This window comes from Rutilus rutilus (assembly GCF_951802725.1).
Source record: "Rutilus rutilus genome assembly, chromosome: 25".
Taxonomy (NCBI): Eukaryota; Metazoa; Chordata; class Actinopteri; order Cypriniformes; family Leuciscidae; genus Rutilus; species Rutilus rutilus.
This window is the reverse complement of record NC_140229.1, coordinates 10,267,329-10,288,239: the sequence shown is the minus strand read 5'-3', so window position 1 is coordinate 10,288,239 and position 20,911 is coordinate 10,267,329. Positions and strand designations below refer to the sequence as shown.

At 37.4% G+C, this 20,911-nt stretch overlaps 1 protein-coding gene across 9 annotated transcripts in view; it reads left to right on the top strand.

The window, feature by feature from the left end:
* Positions 1-1,298: 1,298 nt before the first annotated feature.
* The window catches only part of fryb (furry homolog b), a 74,908-nt gene continuing 55,295 nt past the window's right edge, over positions 1,299-20,911 (top strand). For 3 of the 9 annotated variants that reach the window (XM_084401287.1, XM_084401286.1, XM_084401285.1), the window contains exon 1: positions 8,545-9,598. In XM_084401287.1, the coding sequence (XP_084257413.1) occupies positions 9,406-9,598 (193 nt within the window). In that variant the 5' untranslated portion in view covers positions 8,545-9,405. Of the gene's footprint in view, positions 1,402-1,976; positions 2,037-8,544; positions 9,599-15,664; positions 15,981-18,807; positions 19,122-20,911 lie in introns of those variants that run through there. The other 6 variants (XM_084401293.1, XM_084401291.1, XM_084401288.1 and 3 more) reach the window with 4 other exon arrangements.

Below are 20,911 nucleotides of genomic sequence, written 5' to 3'. Positions count from 1 at the left end.
ATTTATAAGTTCAATTTTTCTACGCATCTCATTCTCAAGATACATGGAAACATTCAAAGTTGTAAATATGTTCATAGTCCGAAGTCTCGTGGAATGTGTCAAGCAATATAAAATTGACAATATGACCAGTGTCAAGGATTTCCTTAGCTACTTCAATCATTGTATAACAGAGTTTTTAAATTCTTTTAAAAAACCCTGTTGATTGTTTATAATTTATCATAAAAGACAGTATACCCCACATATGAGTGATCTTTCATTGTCACAGTCTTGTGTTTGTGCAGTTTTTCATAAAACAGCATGGATTGCACTATAAAATGTTTGGAATAATTAAGTTTCTTATATCTATATTGTTTAAGAAGTCTCGTATGCTCACCAAGACTGCATTTATTTGTTTTCTATTTGAATTATTCCTGTTATAGCAAAGCTGATTTTTCAGCATCATTACATCACATGATCCTTCGGAAATCATTCTAATATGCTGATTTGGTGCTCAGGAAACACCTATTATTATTATCATCTTGTTGCTGCTTAATATTTTTGTTTAAACCGTGATACACTATCATTCAAAAATGTGGGGTAAGTGCGAATAAAAAAAGAGAAAGAAATTCAAAAGTGACATTTATAATGTTTTGAAAGATTTATTTTGACATTCATTGAACTTTCTATTCATCGAAGAATCTTGAAAAAATGTGTCATGGTTTCCACAAAAATATGAAGCAGCAAAAACTGTTCTCAACATTGATCAATTAATAACTGAGCACCAATAATTATTGATAATAACTGATCAGCATATATTACATTTTGAAATGTTTTACTGTTTCTTAAATGCAGTCTAGGTTAGACTTCATCAAAAACATTTATTTAAAAAAATAAAATCATAATTATTCAAATCGTTTGACAGAAAGTGTGTATTTTTGCATATGCTGAGAACATTTACAGGTAGGGCAGACATAAACCAGAAAATTGTAAGTTCTGATAATAAGTTTTATACCATTTTTAGACTGCATTGGAAGAAAATTCCCAGTCAGTTTGAATGAAATTGTGCTCTTTTAAAGGTAAACTCATTCAAAATATTGCTTTTGATGCCTTTTAACTGGGTTGTTGGAGACTGTGCACCTGTCAGTATCCAGCAGCATCTTTCCAGGCGCTCCAGAACCTAATGGATGGAAGGACACAGACGAACGTGCGTCTCAGCCAATCAGCGATCTCCATTTCTCTCTTCAGTCAATATCTACAATCTGATTGGTCGCTATGGGCGGAGTTTTGCCATCCTCAGCGGCCGTCTTTTTCTGTCAGTCGATGCGAGGAGACGCGAGACTAATGAAGTGAAAATAGCAGAATTCAGCGACGACGCTTGGATAAAGATATGAACATATAAACTGCTAAACACAAACATACAAGGTATGATGTTTTTTTGCTCGATGATTTTAGGGTGTTAGATGTAATCCCGTGTCCGTTCCAGTGAGCTTTTATTTGTGAAACCGCTTAAAATTGAAGGAGAAGCCGTGAGGAAGGCCAGACCACCAGCACAGATTGTGTTTGTCTGTTGATAACACAAACACAACACAACATTTTTGGCTTCAAACTGTCCCTTGCATAATTAGAAATAATGTATGGTGTCTAAATGGTTGCCATCGGTGTTCTGGGTTCACGAAGCGGAATTAATGTAATTTACTTATAGCTGTAAATGGAGATAGATGTCTGCTGTGATTATGACAACAATGTAATAGTGGCTGTGCTCAAAATCGAGTGTGCTGCCTAGTGCCTACACAGACAGCATTTTGGGCATCACGGGCGCGTGCAGCTTTTGTCGAACGCGCCTACGAGACACTGAAATTCTGCGCGTGACTTAAATATATAAATATACATATTTTAAAAGTGGTTTATTTAAGGCAGCTCACGCGCTTTTGAGATACATCTACTTCTGATACGGATCATCACTATCAAGCATCACTGATATTGAATTTTACCTTTAGGAAATTGGATGATTTTGTATTCTGCATGGCAACAATCGCATCCTCCTTTGTCTAAACAGGGTGAGTCGTGACAATTTTTTTTTTGACATTATTTAATTACAGTATTCATGTTACTGTTTATGTATTGTATCTAAGTTCTGAGTAGCTAACACAACAAACCACACGTAGGCTACTCGTTATGTGAAATTTGTGGGGTCCAAAAGTCCCTATTGAACATCAGGGATTCAAAATCTAATAAAAAAATATATATATAAAAAAAACTGAACAAAGAAAAGATGACGTAAATTTGTGACAGTGGCCATGTGAACTTGTTATGCCTATTACATAATATTAAACAGTATACACAAAATAGTGTTTTATAGTGGACTCACTGACTTTCAGAGCTCATATTTTTTTTCCCAGTTGTTGTTTTGATCCTTGCAGGTTCCAGTGAGGATTGTTTTTTTGAGTCTGTCTGTTTTCACTAGGCAGGAACAGCTATTGCATCTGTGCTTTATTCATTACATAGTTCAGACAAAAGCGGACAGCCATCTTCATTGCTCTGAGCCATGTGTGTTTACTTGAGGGTTTGTAAATATTTACATTCAGTTGCTGAAACCATTTGTGAAGCATGAAATGTTTTGTTTATCATTCTAATAATTTGTTATACAAATGCTGATCCAATATGTGGAATAGCTTGCATAGGTCTGTCAAATAGTTCACTGGATTTTAGGTTGCACTGTGTTGCGGTTTGTTTTGTCAGCCATATACTGATCTGCAGTTAGTGAAGATAACTTTGCTTTTATTTTCACAGTGGAAACCATATTATTTGCATGTTTAAATATTAAAGGACATATTTTAGCATCCACATTATCCAGATGCGTTTGGGTTCTCATGACAAAGACATGCTCTCTGGATCAGAGAATTTGTAATATCTGCAGATTTTAGATCATTTTAGGCTTAAGTGTGCTTTGTATTTTCATTTTCTATCTTCAAATTTCCCATTGACTTAAAGGGATAGCTAACCCTAAAATTTCTATCTTCAAATTTCCCATTGACTTAAAATGAAAATTAAGCCATCATTTGCTCACCCTGTTGCCATATCCCCTTCTTTCTTTTTTGGACCATAAAAAAAAAGAAAAGTCCCGCTGTCACGATCCCAGTCTTGTGGTCCCTTGTTCCAATTGTTTGTGTGTTCACGTCCTGTGTTTAGTTCCTGTTTTCCCTTGTTGCATTAGGCTCGTTTGCGATGAGTAAAATCTGTGCGGAACCGATCACCGGTGATCACTACATCCCGGTTAGAAATGTGTCCGAGTGTGGTCCGACTTGCTCTGATGTCATGTTGACGTATGTCAAAAAACTCTCGTGACGGCGAGGCGGTCGTGTCGGATTCTGCAGTCAGATCAAAAGCACGATTGTAAACGACTTTCTGACGTCTAAACAACCGTGTAAAAGTGTTCTCTTTTAAACATTTTGATTTTAAAATTCTGATATCATGTTTTTATGTGCATAAATTCTTAAAAAATGTGCATTATGTGTGAATATTTCCAAACTCTCTGACAGTGCAATCTCTCTATGGGTTATGTGATTGTCATATTTCTATAAAAATATAAAAACATGTCTGTATTCAAGTAAAAATGATTGATAAATGTCTGTCAAATGGAATTAAATAACAAGTACTTTGGGTGTCTTGTTCGTCATATTTTATTTTCATATAAAAGCAACCAAACTTAAATTACATCCAGTTTATTAGCAACACAGCGCATGAATGTGAATCCCGCTATATCTTCCTTCGATCTCGTTGGTGTCTGATCCGCTACGAGAAGAGAGAACTGTCCGTCTTGACTGCACCTTTTTCACTGCAGCCGCCTACTCTCACACCTCAAACAAGCCTAGTGTCTGCCTCATTTGTTTCCATGACTACTTATCACCTACACCTGTCCCTTGTCAGCCTCTTGTTAGCCTGTTAGTCTTTGTGTATTTATACCCGTGTTTGTCGAGTCTTGTTCCTACATGTATGTTATGTTTGGTGCTCTCATTCTGTTCATGGTTGTCTGGTCTTTGTGTTTGATTTGTTTGTTTATTTGTGTCAATAAAACTCATTTGGATATCATTTTGAATAAAACTCAGAACATTTGGATCCAGCTCTCCTTTGTTTTTGAATTCACAACATTACACTCGCTCGCGCTCATCCATATAATGGCAGTGAATAGCGACAGCATCAAGCTTTTTTTTTTTACAGAATGATCCCATGCGAAACATGCCATAGGGCTGCTCGATTAATCAAAATTTAACTGCACGTGATTTTGCAAAGGCTGTGAATTTTTTTTTTTTTTTTTTACAGAGCACGGCACTGTAATCAGTATTAAATGCTGCTCCATCTGAAAGCCAGAGGGTGCTCTCATGCAGAAACTCCAAAAATGCCCCGCAGTCATTCCAGAAAATCCCTATGGGCATCTATATCACTGTAGCTGAATAACAGATGATTGAAACGCTTTGATTAAACATGACTATTAAACACACAACTACGACAATATATGGTTATTAGTGCCACAGTTCACTCCGTCTCACCCAGAAAAAGCACACAAGTTTTGGGAAATCAAGTTTTAACAAAAATGCGACAAAAAAAAAATCACTTTTTGTGGTCCAAAAAAGAAAGAAGGGCATATGGCATTAGAACAACACCAGAGTGAGTAAATGATGGCTTAATTTTCATTTTAGAGTGAACTATTCGTCTAATGAATTGGTAGAGTGTTGTCGTTCCAAAATCTAAACAACAGAGATGACATCATCTTGATGTTTGCATAAATAATTGTGATTGCTGCTTTTGCAAGCACTGGTATTTTCTTCAGGAAGTGCAGATCTAATTGTTTTACATTCTGTCCATACTAGTGCATACAAGAGCACACATTTCACTGTTACTGAGAGACTTGACTGAACGTGTGATTGCACTGCCCACTTAGACGTTATGTAATCTTAGAGAGATGGTCTTGGTTATTGTGTGTAGGTTAGTGGGCGCTTACAGGATTTTATATAACAGCTTCTGACAGGTAGTTTTAGAAACAGAGATGAATGCATTTGAAACTAGCCACTGTGCTATGGTGACCGAGTTTTAGTCAAGAGTTGTTCACTGTTTCACCTGCTGTTTCTATATTATGTATGTCTCTCCTCTCACTCTTGCTGTTTTTCAAAGCTCAAGTCATGAATTATTAACTGGGGAGTAAGAGCTGCAAAAAAAGGACAGCCATAGCAACACTGCATTGTTCTTTCACCTCTATCTCCATCCATTTCCACATCACTTTTCCTCAAATCATTTTTTTTAATGCTTTCTTAGACTGAGCGATCAGAGTGATGTACACTGTAACTAGCGTAAATCACTTTCTGCGATCTACACAGTAGCCCAAAAACAGAGGTATTTATTTATACAAATATTCAATTTCAGTAACACTTCATAATGTTTCATTTAGTTAACCTGTACTAACAATAGTTCTAAATAAACAAAATATTATGGATGGTTTCAACATTAATTTCATTTACTAATCTTTTTTTTTTTTTTGAAAGTTGTATCTGTTTACATTAATGTAATGTGAATTGACATAAACAATGTACACATCTGAACTTACAGAGGATAAGAGTTTTGGAGAGTGATGGATGGATGGAAAAATGTACAATTGTATTTTTATTAACTAACATTAACAAAGATTAATAAATGCTGTAAAAATATATATTGCTCATTAGTCGTTAAGAGCTTATGTTAGCTAATGAACGAATTAATGTTAACAAATGAAACCTTATTGTCAAGTGTAAAGTTATAAACTGTTACCATAATACTTTTTTAGAGACATCTTCTATTGTATTGAAAGCTTACAGGGATCCCTTGAAGTGATGAACGCTTAAAGGGACACTGTTTAGTGTTGCATTTTAAGTTTGGCCTAAAATAAAGTATGCATATACAATTTTAATGCTTTTACATACTTTATGCCATAAAATAATTATTGGTGTACATTATCATTTTAAAAAATATATATTTTAATCAGCAAGAATGCATTAAACTGATCAAACGTGTCAGTAAAGATATTTATAATGTTACAAAAAAAAATATATATTCCAAATAAAAGTTTTTTTGAACAGCTATTCATCAAATAATCATGAAAAATGTAATGTATCAGTTTACACAAAAATATTAAGCAACACAACTGTTTTCAACATTGATAATAATAAGAAATGTTTCTTCAAAGCACCAATTTTGATTTCTGAAGATCATGTGACACTGAAAACTGAAGAAAAATTTGGATGGTTGAGTACATTTTATAAATTACATTAACATGTGTTATTATAAATAAAATTATAATGTAGAAGGGACAGTATTTTTGCTGAAATGTAGCTTCTTAACACATTAGCTTTGGTTGAAGTTATTTGGATAGCATATTTTAAGTTTCTCATAAAACTAGTTTGAGACAAACTCATGAACTGTACGTCTACTAAACTCTAGAGGGCAGCCTCACACTTCATTTCCCTCACAATTCTTGATAGAAATGTTTGTAATGAGAACTTGCTATATCCACTCCTCTTTTCTAGTTTTCACAGTTGAATCTAAAACACCTCTTAAAAATCTCTGTTTTGTGTTTCTGACTCCCTTTAGATCTTCCACCAAGCTTTCATGCCATTTTCACAGTTTCTAAATCACAGGTCCACTTTTCTTTAAAGGGCTTTTTAACTGAAGAGATTTTGAAACATGACTCTGCTAATGCCTAAATTGTTGAGAGAGAGATCAATAGAAGAGCATTTCAAAGTGCCCTTGAGATGAAGAGCCAGTGGACGCCTCAAAATCATTTGCCGAACTTGTCGAAATATGAACATTTATGTAAATATTGACATTTCACTTCATGAAGTCACTTGACAGTGTCTCAGAATGCCTTTCTTTTTGGACAGCGTGTCCACGTGGCGTCACTCTCTTGGCAGACCAGTCCTAACTGCCATCTGAAGAATGTGATATCTGAAGATCACTGGTAATTACATAAAAACAAACCCTGCCTTGATGTGGTGATCACGATTGTGTGTGCGCGCAGTCTGGAGTTCTAGGTTATCTCCAGTAATTAGGCTGCACCAATTAAGTGCGCTATTTTGGGGTAGGCCAGTGGTATTTGCAGGGTTCTTTGTATTTTTATCTGTTATATAAAGATGACACATTTTTAAAGGATGGGATGATGAGTTTTCATGCTTGCATGGCCTTAGGGACCATTCAGAACGCGTTTTTCCATTCTAATGCGCTACTTTTCCATTGTTTTACTATGTAAACACGCGTTAGACGGACGCGTATAACCGCTGAGCTCGCGTCTTGCGTCTTTTGCAGCGTCTCGCACATGACACAGCGTTCAGTTCAACTTTTGTTCAACTTTTAATAACCTTGCGTGTTTCTGACGTCACAAACTACCTTGTAATCAATCACGTCAATGTGCTGACGGGCTTTAGCATATCATTAAAAGCGAACTCGCAGGGGAGTCTCGAGAGATGCCAGGTTATCCCGGTATATTTTTTTTGTTGATATGAAAAATCGGGGGTAGATTTAGCAATATAGCGGGTGTATGATGTATTTTATGATGTTATGATGAACTATATGCCTTTCTCCACTGACATTCTGAATTGTTTAAAGTATTTCTAATGATTGTTAGCAGGCAGACTGAGATGGCGAACGGGAACATGGTTTGTGTAACATTAGCAACACATTATTAGCTGTTTGATAACATAGTGAAGCAAAAGGCTAATCATATTAATTACCGTTATGTGTTCAGCGTTGTAAAAAGCGATACCATTGTGCAGCTTTTACCTCGGTATGTTGGCCGAGTGAATCTGTGAGCTGGCGTGAGTGGAGGCGGGGCTAATTAGCATATTCATGGTTCCACGTATACTAAAAGAAGCAAGAGGGTAGAGTTGCATTCAAGCTATTTTAAGGCACGAATGTGAAAAAACATTTAAATATGTACTTGTGGTGATCAAAGATGAGTTTTAAGGGATAAAATGATTGACAGTGGGACTTTAAATACTTTTTTTGTGTGAACGGGCCCTTAATGTGAGTTTATGTGTGTTTTCTTCTTCACATGTGTGTTTTTAGAGTTCGTACATTCAAACATAAACATTTGGATGAGTCCAGGTCACATGTCATTGTACATTCAGATTGTTTTTGTGTCATTTAGCTTTGAAAAATGCAGTTTTTCATGGAGCCCTTTTCTAATTTCTAACTTGAAAACTAGATTTTTTTATTTTCTGAAAAATATGATTGTTTGTACATGCCCCCATAACACTTTGCCATAGTTTCTGTGGTGTACTAATTGTTGCTTGGGCGTTTCTAGGGGGTTGATAGGAAATCTGAGTTTGTATTCAAGTTTTGACTTGGAAATTATTAGCAAGCTGTTCATACAGCCAGTCTGTGCTTGACTGAAAAAAAAAATTATATTCTATATTTATTATAGACTATATATTCTATATATCTATATTTTTTGCAGGCGTAAAGACAGAGTAGCCTTCATTTCTGCAGCTCTGAAATGGCTGAGACGGCCCTTGGGAAGAGACGCTGACCCTTTTTGGATTTGCATCAAAATGTTGTTTATTGAAGAAAAGGGCTGTTTTGTGTTCTCTCGAAGGAGTGGTCAGTCTCTCTGTTTCTTTTTCCCTCTTTTTCATCAGCACTTTCAGGCAGGGCCACTTGGAGAGAGAGACAGAATAAGGTAGTTGTTCCATGTTGGCCTTCAAAAAGTTTACTCCATAAAACCAGCAACGCCTGCAGGTCAGTGAACAGTGCGGCTATTTGTTAGCTTAATGTTATTAAAAGGTGGTCCAAATAAACACCCTCACCCAAGGACTCCACATTTCTCCATTCCTTCTAACTTATAAAAAACAACCTATAAATGATGTGTTTGTTTTGTGAGCACATAGCATTTGGGAATCAAACTCGGGGGACATGATGCCTTGACGACCATTTTGAAAACACCTTGGATGCAAAACATAAAACAAGTTAATATAAACCAGAAGCAAGTCATTTTGATAGGTTGCTTTCTATTCCCAATTGGCAGTGTTTTTAAAGCACTCCAAAATAAACACTGTATACAGTCACACTTTTCACTTGCCCCATCTCTCCTCCTTTACTTTCAAAATCTCCACCCTCTCTCACACAAAAGAGGCGTGTCCGTCTTGAGTAATTCAACACCTGCCCCATTCAGGCGTGTTACTGCAACTGGCTAAACAGCCTGGACCAGTGAGAGCAGACAGAGAGCTTTAGCACTCATCCCTCTCTGATTTAATTCACACTTTAAAGCTCATGTACCCAGTACAGAGGAAAGAGGGACACAAAAAAAATCTAAAGAAGAGTCAGACAGAACTGAGAGGAAGATCTGTATCCATGCTGATCCTGAGCAGGTGAAAGCAGTCCCTCTCTTTGTCATCCGTGTCGGATATGTCAGTGGAGGATGTCAACAGTGCCGGAGTTGTGGTGGATGGTAAACCGAACCCTTGTGAAACTCAGTGCCAGGATGGGATTGTTTTGGTCCAGATGGCTAGTCTCTCCATGCATATGTTCACTCCAGCAGACTTTAAAGGGAAGTTTAGGAAGATCCAGCCGAGAAAAAGACCCACCATCATCAAAGAAGGTACTGCTGAGGTTTTGTCTTGATGTGTTATGACACGCAAGCCATTCTTCATAGTGTGCGATTTAATTAGATTTGTCTTTTATGTCCAGCCAAGGTGTAGACTCCCATCTTTACCTCACACACAGGACATCAAACTTGTGTTTCTGGTATTTTTTCTTAGTCAGCCAGTTGGTAGCCTGCAATTTGTCTCAGTGGTATAGCTCATCGTGTGAAACTGTGACACAACGCTATGACGTCATGTGTTGTAAGACTTTCTGGTAGCCTTCAGCTAGAGATCATTGAGTGGGCGGGGAATGTAGTTGAAACTTGTGGCTGATTGTGGTGGTATCGTATTTAATTTTCTTTTCACGTTATTGAGTCAGTTTTGAGAAGCCATAAAATGTTACCTCCACCCCGTTTCATTGTGGAGTTTGATTTGTAGTTAGAGACAAAGAAAAAGAGGTTCCCAAGGGTTGACAAGAACCATGGCTTCAGTTGGGACCCAAATCTTGCGAGTCAACCGTGCCTACGTGAGCGATGATGGAATAGGGGGAAGGGTGGATGTGAATGATGAGAGATAGCATCAACATCAGGAAAGAGATCATTTTGGGTTTTAATTAGACCTTAGTTAAACCAGCATCTTAAATCATCCGGAACCACAACTGGGATGGTCCTTAAGCAAAGCCAACATATAGAGGAAAAGGCAAAGAAAAAGATCACAAAGAAACAGATGTGTTTGTCTAAGTTAAAGTGACTTTGTTCACACTTCTGGGGAAAATGTTAAATTCAAATCTTTTAGACACATTCGATTTTTTTTTTAAATGTTTGGTCAGATCTTTTTATTTTTATTTTCAAAATGCAGTTCTTCAAGTAATGATGCAGATGTGGTTTGTAGGTCCAGAATGTTTGAGACGTTAGTGAATGGTTTGCCACTGATTGTGTTTTTTATGAGGGCAGTGTCCAAAACATTGGTTGGAAAAAAATGTATGCTGATTTGGTGCTCAAGAAACATTTCTTAATATCAATGTTGAAACGAGTTGTGCTGCTTATATTTTTGTAGAAACCATTAGGCCTACTTTTTTTGTCAGGATTCTTTGATTAATAGAAAGTTCAAAAGAACAGCATATATTTGAAACACAAAACTTTTTTTTTTTTTTTTTTTGGATTTTAAGGGATAAAAACTTACTCACCCTCAAGTTGTTCCAAACCTGTATGAGTTTCTTTCTTCTGTTGAACACAAAAATATATATTGTTGTAATCAAACAGTTGACAGTAGCCATTGACTTCCATAGTAGGAAAAAATACTATGGAAGTCAATGGCTACCGTCAACTGTTTAATTACCAACATTCTTCAAAATATCTTCTTTTGTGTTCAACAGAAGAAAGAAACTCAAACTCAGGTTTGGAACAACTTGAGGGTGAGTAAGTGATGACAAAAATGTCATTTTGGGGTGAATTATCCCTTTAAAACAAAGAACCAGAGTGAGAGAGAAGAGAGAGACTGTGGAGGGAAAGTGGATAGGTTTAGTAGTATAATAAACAATTTAGTTGTTTCAAAGGTTTGATCTGTGGTGTGAAGTGTGGTAATGATGTGGTCTTGTGTTTTATCTGGTGCTATATTCTCTTGTCCTTTCCTCTCCAAGGCTAAAAAGGGAGTATATTAGGGGTTTCTGCTGAGTGGACACATGTGTCTCCCATGATTGGTTTTTCAGAGCTGTACTGAACAGGTGTGTTGGATGCCTGAAAGACTGTGAACCCTCACAGAAGCCTCACTGATGGTTGTCTGAAGAGGAAAAAAACAGCTGAAAACAAAGAGGAAGAGAATCCTGAATTCTGAATCCTGAATCCTGTACAGCAATTAATGTAAATTTCATTTATTCACCCTCATGTTGATCTAAACCCAAAGATTTGTTTTGAAGAATGTCCGCAAGTAACATTTGAAGGAGTCTCTCTCGGTTTTCCTTATTTAATTTTAGCATCTTGACCCGTCATTGACTTTTATTGGAAACAGCCCAATTAGATCATGGGTTTTAGAAGCCAGTGTGCTCGCCAGTACTGACACTGAACTAGGATCATGTTAACAGGATCCTGGTCACTGAGTAGTTATGAGTCAGTGATCCCTGTGCCAGAGTCTTAACAGCTGGCAGAGGCCGCCTGGCGCTCTGAATGCCTGGAATTCTGGGGGTTTCTTGTAAAGATAATCCATGCTTGACTGCTGTGAAGCTCTCGTAACAGAGAATAAAAACCTGAACAGTTTGCTAGGAACGTCATCAGTTGATGCCTAACATGAGTAACGCAGCAAAATAAACACATGCCTCAGCATTTAATTGCTCTTCATTATTAATACAATCTATTTTAAGCAGCTGTGTTGATTTAAGCTTGTACCTGCATTCATGGACATACATAATTGTCCTGCGTGGCTTCTGATATAGCTTCAATAGTTTTACAATTTTAGAATGTTTAAATATCAATTCAGCAGAATATTTTGTCCATACAATGAAAGTCAATGGGGTTCAGGTATGGCCCTATAAATGCAATGTGGAAAATGTGGACAGAATCGCGGAACCTAGTCATAAAAATGGATTTTACAGTATAAAGTGGAATGTCACGAAATTGGGCAAAATTTTGATTAATACATCAAAAGTAATTAAATTGTGATATGAACTAGTGTCTGTGAATATTAAATGTAATGTTTTTGATAATACATTTGTATTTAATCATAAAAGAACAGACATAGAATTAAAAAACATTTTATTGGGCACTATTATTTTAATAAATTATGCCATTTTTTAAGTTTTATGAATTAAATAGATGTTTGCAGTTTTGATTATTACAATTTAAAGGGATAGTTCACCCAAAAATGAAAATTCTGTCATCAATTACTCACACTTATGTCGTTCCAAACCCTTAAAACGTTCATTCATCTTCGAAGCACAAATGAACATATTGTAAATGAAATGTGAGAGATTTCTGTCCGTCCATTGACAGTTCATGCAACTACTATGACGCTTCAAAAAGTTCATAAATAGATCATAAAGCTAATCCATATGAATTGAGTGGTTTAGTCCAAATTTTCTGAAGAGACACGATCGCTTTATATGATGAACGGATTTAATCTAGACTTTTATTTATATATATATAGGCCTAATCATTTATCAACAACAGAAGCTCAAGCATGCTTGCTTGATGTGCAAGAACCAATGAGGTTCATTCTTGTGTTACTTTCACGTTTGAGCTTCGCAAGAACCAATGAGATTTGTTCTTACGCTTCAAGCTTCTATCTTTTGTTTGTTTGCAGATTAGTATTTATATGTGAATAAAAGCCTAAATTCAATCTGTTCATCATATAAACCGCTCGATTCATATGTATTAGTTTTATGAACTTTTTGAATCTACGAAGTGGTAGTTGCCTGGACTCAATGGAGGGACTGAAATCTGTCAGATTTTATTTACAAAATGTTCATTTGTGTTTTGAAGATGAACAAAAGTTTTACAGGTTTGAAACAACATAAGCGTGAGTAATTGATAAAAAAAAATTCGTTTTTATGTGAACTAATCCTTTAATTATACCATTAAAATGTATTCCAGAAAAAAATTTAAACGGAAAACACTTTAAAAGTTGTATTTTGTGATCATTTATTTTTTCAGTTGGACAGTAAGCTGTACTGTTAAGTGATTTGTTTGAAGCAGCTCACCAGATGAAACCGTGAGAGCGTTTCTGTGTGGTGGAAGTGGTGGGTGTGACCCCAGCTGCTGTGGAGATGTGCCCGGGGCAGCTGGGAGAGCTCAGTGTCAGCTGGGACGACTCCACAGTCCACAGTAGCAGTAAAACCCTCAAGAGACCCAGACACTCCTCAGTTCAGCACATTACCAAACTTTTTCAGTGCAAACACAATTCATTTTGCACTGATTTGTTTCACCACGTTACAGTTTATAAATACTAGCAGTGTTTACCAGAGCTTTGTCATGACTCATGGGACGTTTTTTGGCTCTCTGCATATTAAGCGAGCTGCAGCTGTCATGCAATGAGTAGCACTAAAATAAAGCATACATTTTTTTTAAGCAATTTAAAGCTATTTACACAATATGCATATTTAATTTCCCTCATTGGGCTGCGTAATTTCATTATATAATGCAGACTATTGCCTAATTTGGTAACACATCTCACAGAATACAGATCAGTTCACATTTATTCGGATGTGACAGAATGCGAATGATCTTCTTCCAGTCCTTTAGCTGAAAGCTATGAGACACTGCAGTAATTGCATGCTCTGTCAATCAAGTTGTCATATACAGCACACCGCTCCTTCCAAAATTGTTCATTTGGTGTAAACATAGTGTATGTTTGCTAAGGTAAGCATTATTATTACAGTTGGTCAAATATATATATATATTTTTTTGCTTGTTTCTGTCAACGTCTTAATATAGGCAGGGCAAAAGACAACAAAAGAAGAATAACAACAACAATTTAGAAGGCATAGAGGAGAACATGTTTGGTAACTGCTTTCATGTGGAAACTATTTACTTTCATTCTTCCAAAACACTTATGTTCTCTCTGCTGTGAGGGAACCTCTGAGATATTAGCATCACATTCCTTTACTGATGTGTATCAACCATTAACGCAACACAGTGCTTTGCTTGTTCAATTCTCAGAGCATGTTTTGTAAATAAGATGCTTCTGTTGAATTCTGCTAATCATACACTACCGTCCAAAACTGTGGGGGTATTTTTATTTTTTTAAGAAATTGAAACTTTTATTCAGCAAGGATGAGTTAAATTGATCAAAAGTGACAGTAAAAACATCTGGAAGAATCCTCCAAAAAATATAAATCACAGTTTCAACTTTGATAATAAGAAAAGTTTCTTGAGCTCCAAATCAGCCTTGGTGAGCAAAAGAGACCAAAAACGACCATAAATGTTATATGTATGTGTGTATTGAGCACTTGCTCTATTTAAATATTAAAATTTAATGGAATGTTCTGGTAAAAAAAAAAAAAAAAAATTCTGGTATGTTCCATTACATACCTTAATTATCCCTTATACAAATTCTTTATATTCTTGTAAGTACAGCTGTACACTTGTAGATGTGTGCATTGAAGCCATTTCGTAGGAATCTCTCGCCATACATTTGCTGTTCCTGCACAGAATGTTTAGAAATGACCAGACCAGCTCTACAGGTTTGAAAACAGCTCGAGTCCCCTCCCTCTTCTTTGTCTCTCTTTTCTTCTTTTAAATGTGAAAAGCAAAAGGTGTGAATCAATTCGATTCTGGTGTATAATGCTGACTAGCTTTTGAAGCATATTGCCCTTTGTCCTGAGGCATTGCCCAGTGGTGACATCACTATCATGGGAATTTTAAAAAGCCTAACAGACAGAGAAGACGAAGATGTCATCATGTGAACTGTTACACCTTCAACATGAGTCAAATGAAATGCTCAGCAGTGCAGTATTCAACCACATGTTTGCTTTAGAAGCCCACAGCGCATGTGCCTTGAATGATCTTCCGTTGTATTGCTGCAGTTCTGCATGTCAACCAGCAGATGGTGTGACGATGTAATCCCATTCCCATACTCGCTTGTCATCTTCTCATGCACGGTGAACACACAGGATCACATGATCTGTGAGTGACAGGCTGTTGCCCTCCACCACCTGCTATAAAATGTAATTGCGCATATAAAATGAACATATTCTAATATTAAAATACTGTGTGCAATAGAGAAGCTTGTGTTGTTTTTATGGCAGCCAGATACATTGGCTGTACATTGTAAGCTGATTTGCTGAAAGACATTGAGAATGAACATATCAGCAAATCAACTTGCAATCTCTGCAGTGTCATCCTACAGAGAGCACATTTACATTTTAGTAAATTGTCAGGATGGTAAACAAGGGCGTTGAGGTACGGCTGTACCGATCTGCTCAGGGAATACTGCGGTAAACAAACAAACCAAAAATCCCCTCCCCCCTCCCTTTTTTCTTAATGTCCTTTAAGGGAGACTGGACAACACAAACAGCAGCTCTCTCTCTCTCTCTCTCTCTCTCTCTTTCATTCTCTCTGGGAGCCAATCCTCTTAATGCAGAGCGAGAGAGAGAGAGAGAGAGAGAGAGCGGCTGATGAGGGAGTTTGATGGAGGGAGGGGGCAGGAAAGAGAGAAGAGAGGAGAGAGAACAGTTGGTGCTCAGAGCTGACACAGGACACGTAGGGAAAGGCAGTGCTGCAGCGTATGGCGCTGTAAAGCGGCCTTTCTCTCTCTCTCTCTCTGCATCACTCCACCAGCTCTCTTTGCCTGGACTCTCATCTCTGTGTCGCTACAGCGACTGAGGCTGCTAACCAGCCATGGCCAGCCAGCAGGACTCAGGCTTTTTTGAGATCAGCATCAAGTCTCTGCTGAAATCCTGGGGCAGCAGTGAGTACCAACTCGGCACACACACGCAATGTTCTACATCCTTGTGAGATGCAGCTGCATTTGTGTGCTGACCCTTGTGTAGGACAGAGTTGTTTATGATCTGCTGAAGACAAGCTTTATATCCCTTAGTGCCAGTGATGAGATTTAAACCCAGTCCGTTTCATGTCAACTTTATCAGGAGACTCAGGCTAAATTGTTCAGTTCTCTCTGGGATGTTTACATCCTGCTTTTGAACGAGATTATTGACTTTAGTTGTCCAGTATACACACTTGTAGATGCACTTAGGATGTTACTTTATGATGTGCGTGTGTCCGGTTCATTAGTGTTTGGATGGAGAGGTTGCGTTATGTAATGACTGCAGACCAAAGGGGCTCGTGACGGGATCAGGAGGATTTGTGCTGTTGTTTTTTTTTTATCATGTGCAGTGTTTGAGCGTGTCAGTACCTCTCAGTGTACAAACATCACTGTGTGTGAGTGTGCACAGTGTCAAGGTTATTCACCGATGATGTATGAAAATGATGATGGTGACTGTGACATCATAAATCTCTGATGATGTAAGAATGATGCATCAGATCACTCATCTTATGCAAAGGCTGAGTGGAAAATGGGTTGTGTTTTGTAAAAGTGTTACTGTTTTATATAAGCGAGCTGAGAAATGGAGAACATAATGTACCCAAATAATTTTAAGTTTAGATTAAATGGAGTAGCTTCTATCATTGGAAATAACTGTAGAGTCAAAATAGCTACAATTATAATGTTGGCGATTTTAGGCAGGGCAAAAATTAAATTTAGTCAACCTGACAAAACTTATACTGTATATAAAATAATCAATGAATCAAAAAAAAAAAAAAAAAAAAACAGTTGTTAAATAAAAAAAATAAGCTGTTGAACTAACTTAATTAAATTAAGGAAACCTTTTCCACGAAAATGAATTACATTTTTCCAACAAAATCTAATTTGTTTGAAATGATTTATTGTAATCTTGTTGCATGAACTTAAATTCATTTAGTCATTCCTGCTAGATAAAGTTGTCACGGCCCTACTTTTAATACATACAGTCTGAGATGTCACTGTTCTGTGTTTCTGCTTTCTGCAGAAAGCGAGTGTGTTTGTTTGTTTTAGAGGGATCTCTAACTTGCATCGCCAGCCGTGGTAAAACTTTCAGCTAAAGGTGATAAAGATGCCTTTTTCTTGTACAAAGGAGCTGTGTTGCTGTACAGTGGCTGTTAATTTGTTCCCATGTGTTTTAGACGTGCTGCTCGATCCCTGTGAAGTAGAACAGGTGGCCTGATAACAGTCTGCTAACTCACTCAAGCAAATCCACTCAAATCTCTTTCCAGTCCCCCTGATCTCTTTTTCTGCATGCTCTCTTTCTCCCTAAACCACCACTTTCATTCCCTATCACTTGTTACGCTTTCCAGATGCCCTGTCTTTTCTGTCAGATCAACCCTTATTTATATAAGGCCAACCTGCTGTGAATTAGCTTGTGTACAAACTGATGATTGGGTTGAGATGGAGCAACAAATAATCAAGGCTAGATAAAGAAAAATAGATATATGCAGAGACTCTGATTATATTGATAAATAAAGTGCTGTTTGCTGCTTCCTTTTAATGCACACTCATTATCAAGAGTGAGTGCGATTACTAAATCATACTGTATTTCCGAGCAATCGCTTTCATCATTATACAGAAGGCTTGCCTTTGCACTGATTCAAAATGATTATGTTTATATATTTTGCTGTAGTTTCTGTGTTTCTGCATCTGTGTTTCCTTTGCTAAATTTGTCCCTCTAAATCTGGGAATGTTCTCATTTGAAAAAAAAAAAAAAAAATCATAAATAAATATTTGTTTATAATGCTTTTTGGGTCTTTTTGGACAGAAAGATACAGTTCATAAGAGCCATTCTTTGTGACTCAAATTAAACTGGTTCCACTGAATGTTTTTTTTTGTGCAGCTTGTTGTGCATTTGTTATGTCATAATATCCACCCAATGATGCTGTTATAATGGACATTATGATGTTTTTACTGGAAGTCATGTTATCATAATGTCCATTGTAGCATCATTACTGGATCTCACTTAATTTTACTGGAATGCAGTGAATGCCATCATAATGCAGTGAAATCCAGTGAACAGTATTATAATGCAATTTATGACATCATCACTGGATTTCATGGAATGGCATGAATGACATCATAATCCAGTGATGCCAATTTATGACATCATCACTGGACTTCACTGTAATGCAGTGAATGACATCACAATGCAATTATGACATCATAACTGGAATTCATTGTGACACACTGGAGTGAAATCCAGTGATGTCACAGTGTTTCCAGTGAACATTTGCTGCATTCCAGTGAAAACCAGTGTTAGGATAGCATTAGGATGGCATCAATGGATTTCACTGGCAACATTGTGATATCATGATTGGATTTTACTGCAATGTGTCGTAATGAATTTCAGTGAAATCCAGTAATGCCATCATAAATGGCATTATGATGTCATAATGGGTATTATGATGTCACAATACATATCATAATGGGTATTATGATGTAGTCATAGCACCGATTATGATATCATAAAGGGCATTGTAATGCTTTTTTAGAATGCAATGCTTTTTATAATTGTTAAATCTTGTATGTATGCATGTTTCATGATCATTCATGTATGCTCCCAATATAAAGGAATGAATGTGTTAGAATGGTGTGTGTCAGTGCTGAGGTTAAATATAGCACCAAATAGTCCCCTCCCACCCTCTCTCTATTTCTCTTCTCTCACTCTCTCTCTTGGCTTTGCTAAAATTCCAGCTTGACCTTCTCCTCAGTTAGGGCTTGCTTCTGTCAAAAGCCTATGAAGAGCTATACACAGGAAGGGTGTGTTCCTTGAACTTGCGTTCTCCAACTCCCATAACTCCAAGAGCAAAGCCCAGCTATCCCAAGTTCATGGCTGTTTGATAGGGCTGCCCAGCATGGTGCAGGTCCACAAAGACAGGACGGGAAAACAAATGGGAAGTATGGAGCTCTGGTGGTGGTAAAGGGCTAGTTTTGTGTCGGATTACTGGAACTAACGTGGCCGCACCATGGAGCTTTCTCCCGTGCGGTGGAGTCGGGCCAGCGTCATCAGCTTCATCAAGGGCCTTGGTAGGTGCCACTGAGCGAAAGGTCTGTGGGTGCGTGGGTGTTGTTCTTGTTCTCTACGCTTGCTGTAAGGAGGTTGCATTCTGTGGATTCCTTGTAGTGTGTTCAAGGCTGAAGTAGTGAACAAAATATTTTACAATTCCTTTCCAGCAGCTCCCCTCCTCATTCAGTTTGAACAGCTCAGGCTCGACAGCAACTTCGGAGGTGTCAACTGATATCCGCTGTTTGTCCATAAATAACGTTGACGTTAATTCTGTCTCCAGATGACTGTCAAGCCAACCATATGTAGCAATTTCAAATCGAAAATGAATAAATTTGCAACTGACATCTGTTTTAGTATTGTTTGATAATGATTTAACAGCTGCTAAATATTGGGGTTTTCTGTCTAGTTTGTATCTCATGTCATTTAGCATACTGATTTAGCTGTCATTCAAATGTTCTTCCGTTGACCTGAGCAGTGAAACCCTGGTGTCAGGTCATGAACTCCCATTAACATGGTGTGAAGTTTAAACTATTCAGGTACTGTGGTCTGCGAGAGGAAATTTAGTTCACAAAACATCAGCTTGATGTTACTTATTGCTGTGCATTACTTACTTGGAGCATATCAAAGGTTGTATTTCTCAGAACTATATATATACACATATGTATTAACACCAGAATATCATAGAAACCACAACTTCATTCAGTAGTAACGATTTGACAACATCTAACTCACTGTAATATTTTGTTGTTGTGCAACAAGTTTTGCATGTACATCATTCATTTATTCTTCAAAAAAACTGAAAAATCTAGATGACATTTAAGATTAAAGAAGAAAAAGTGTAATACTGATTTTGTGTCTTCTTTGATGCTGCTTGTTTGTTGTTATTGCAGCAGCAGCAGCAATGCATCAGTGTTTTTACATAGATTGCTTTAGTTTTAAATGAGGAAAAGCATGTGCATGAGAGACCCCTTTAAAAGGTTTTTACAGCCTTAATCTCGAACTCTCAATAAAACCGCTTAGGCAATCATCATTTTAAGGTAATTGCCTAATTTTAAGTTATTGCAAGTCTCTTTAAACTGCTCATATTGCTGTTAGGAAGATTATATTTTGCCATGCGTTTTGCTGCTTGTGACTTGTGATGTTGCAGGGGTCTATTCTAAGAGGAGCACATGCTAGAAGCCCCTGCAGCCACATGACGTGGGCTCCCCCGGCACCGGCCAGCCGGCTGACCCCCTCCCTCCTTTGGGAGTGATGACATGGTCTTGCCAAAAATGAAAACACCAGCTGCTCTAGCCCTGGCCGACTGTGAGATGGTGCTCTCAAGGCATAGTCTCGGGCCTTTGACAGCACCACTCTCAATTTTTCATACCTGTCAGTATATCTGTCACGTTTTTTAATTTGCTAATCTGATGAGACCATTCCATCTCAAAGCATTTGATTGGTCAGACACTTTTGCTTCTGTGTGGGATCAGAAAATGACCCAAGCTGGATTTAAACTCATTTCACCAGCACCACATGTCAGAGCTTGTGCACAGCGCACCGAGTCATATAGAATAATTATCACATTTACATTTACATTTAGTCTTTTTTTTTTTTTTTAAGAGGTTAAGTGCTCACGGAAGAGATGAGTTTTAAGTTGTCTTTTGAATGTTGTCAGGGATTCTGCATTCCAGATGAGGGTGGGGAGATCATTCCACCAGCATGGAACCGTGAATGAGAATGTTCTGGAGAGTGGACAACACAACAATTGAGCTCACAACAATTGAGCTACTAATAAGATCCATAAACTAATCCTATATTTTTTGTGCGT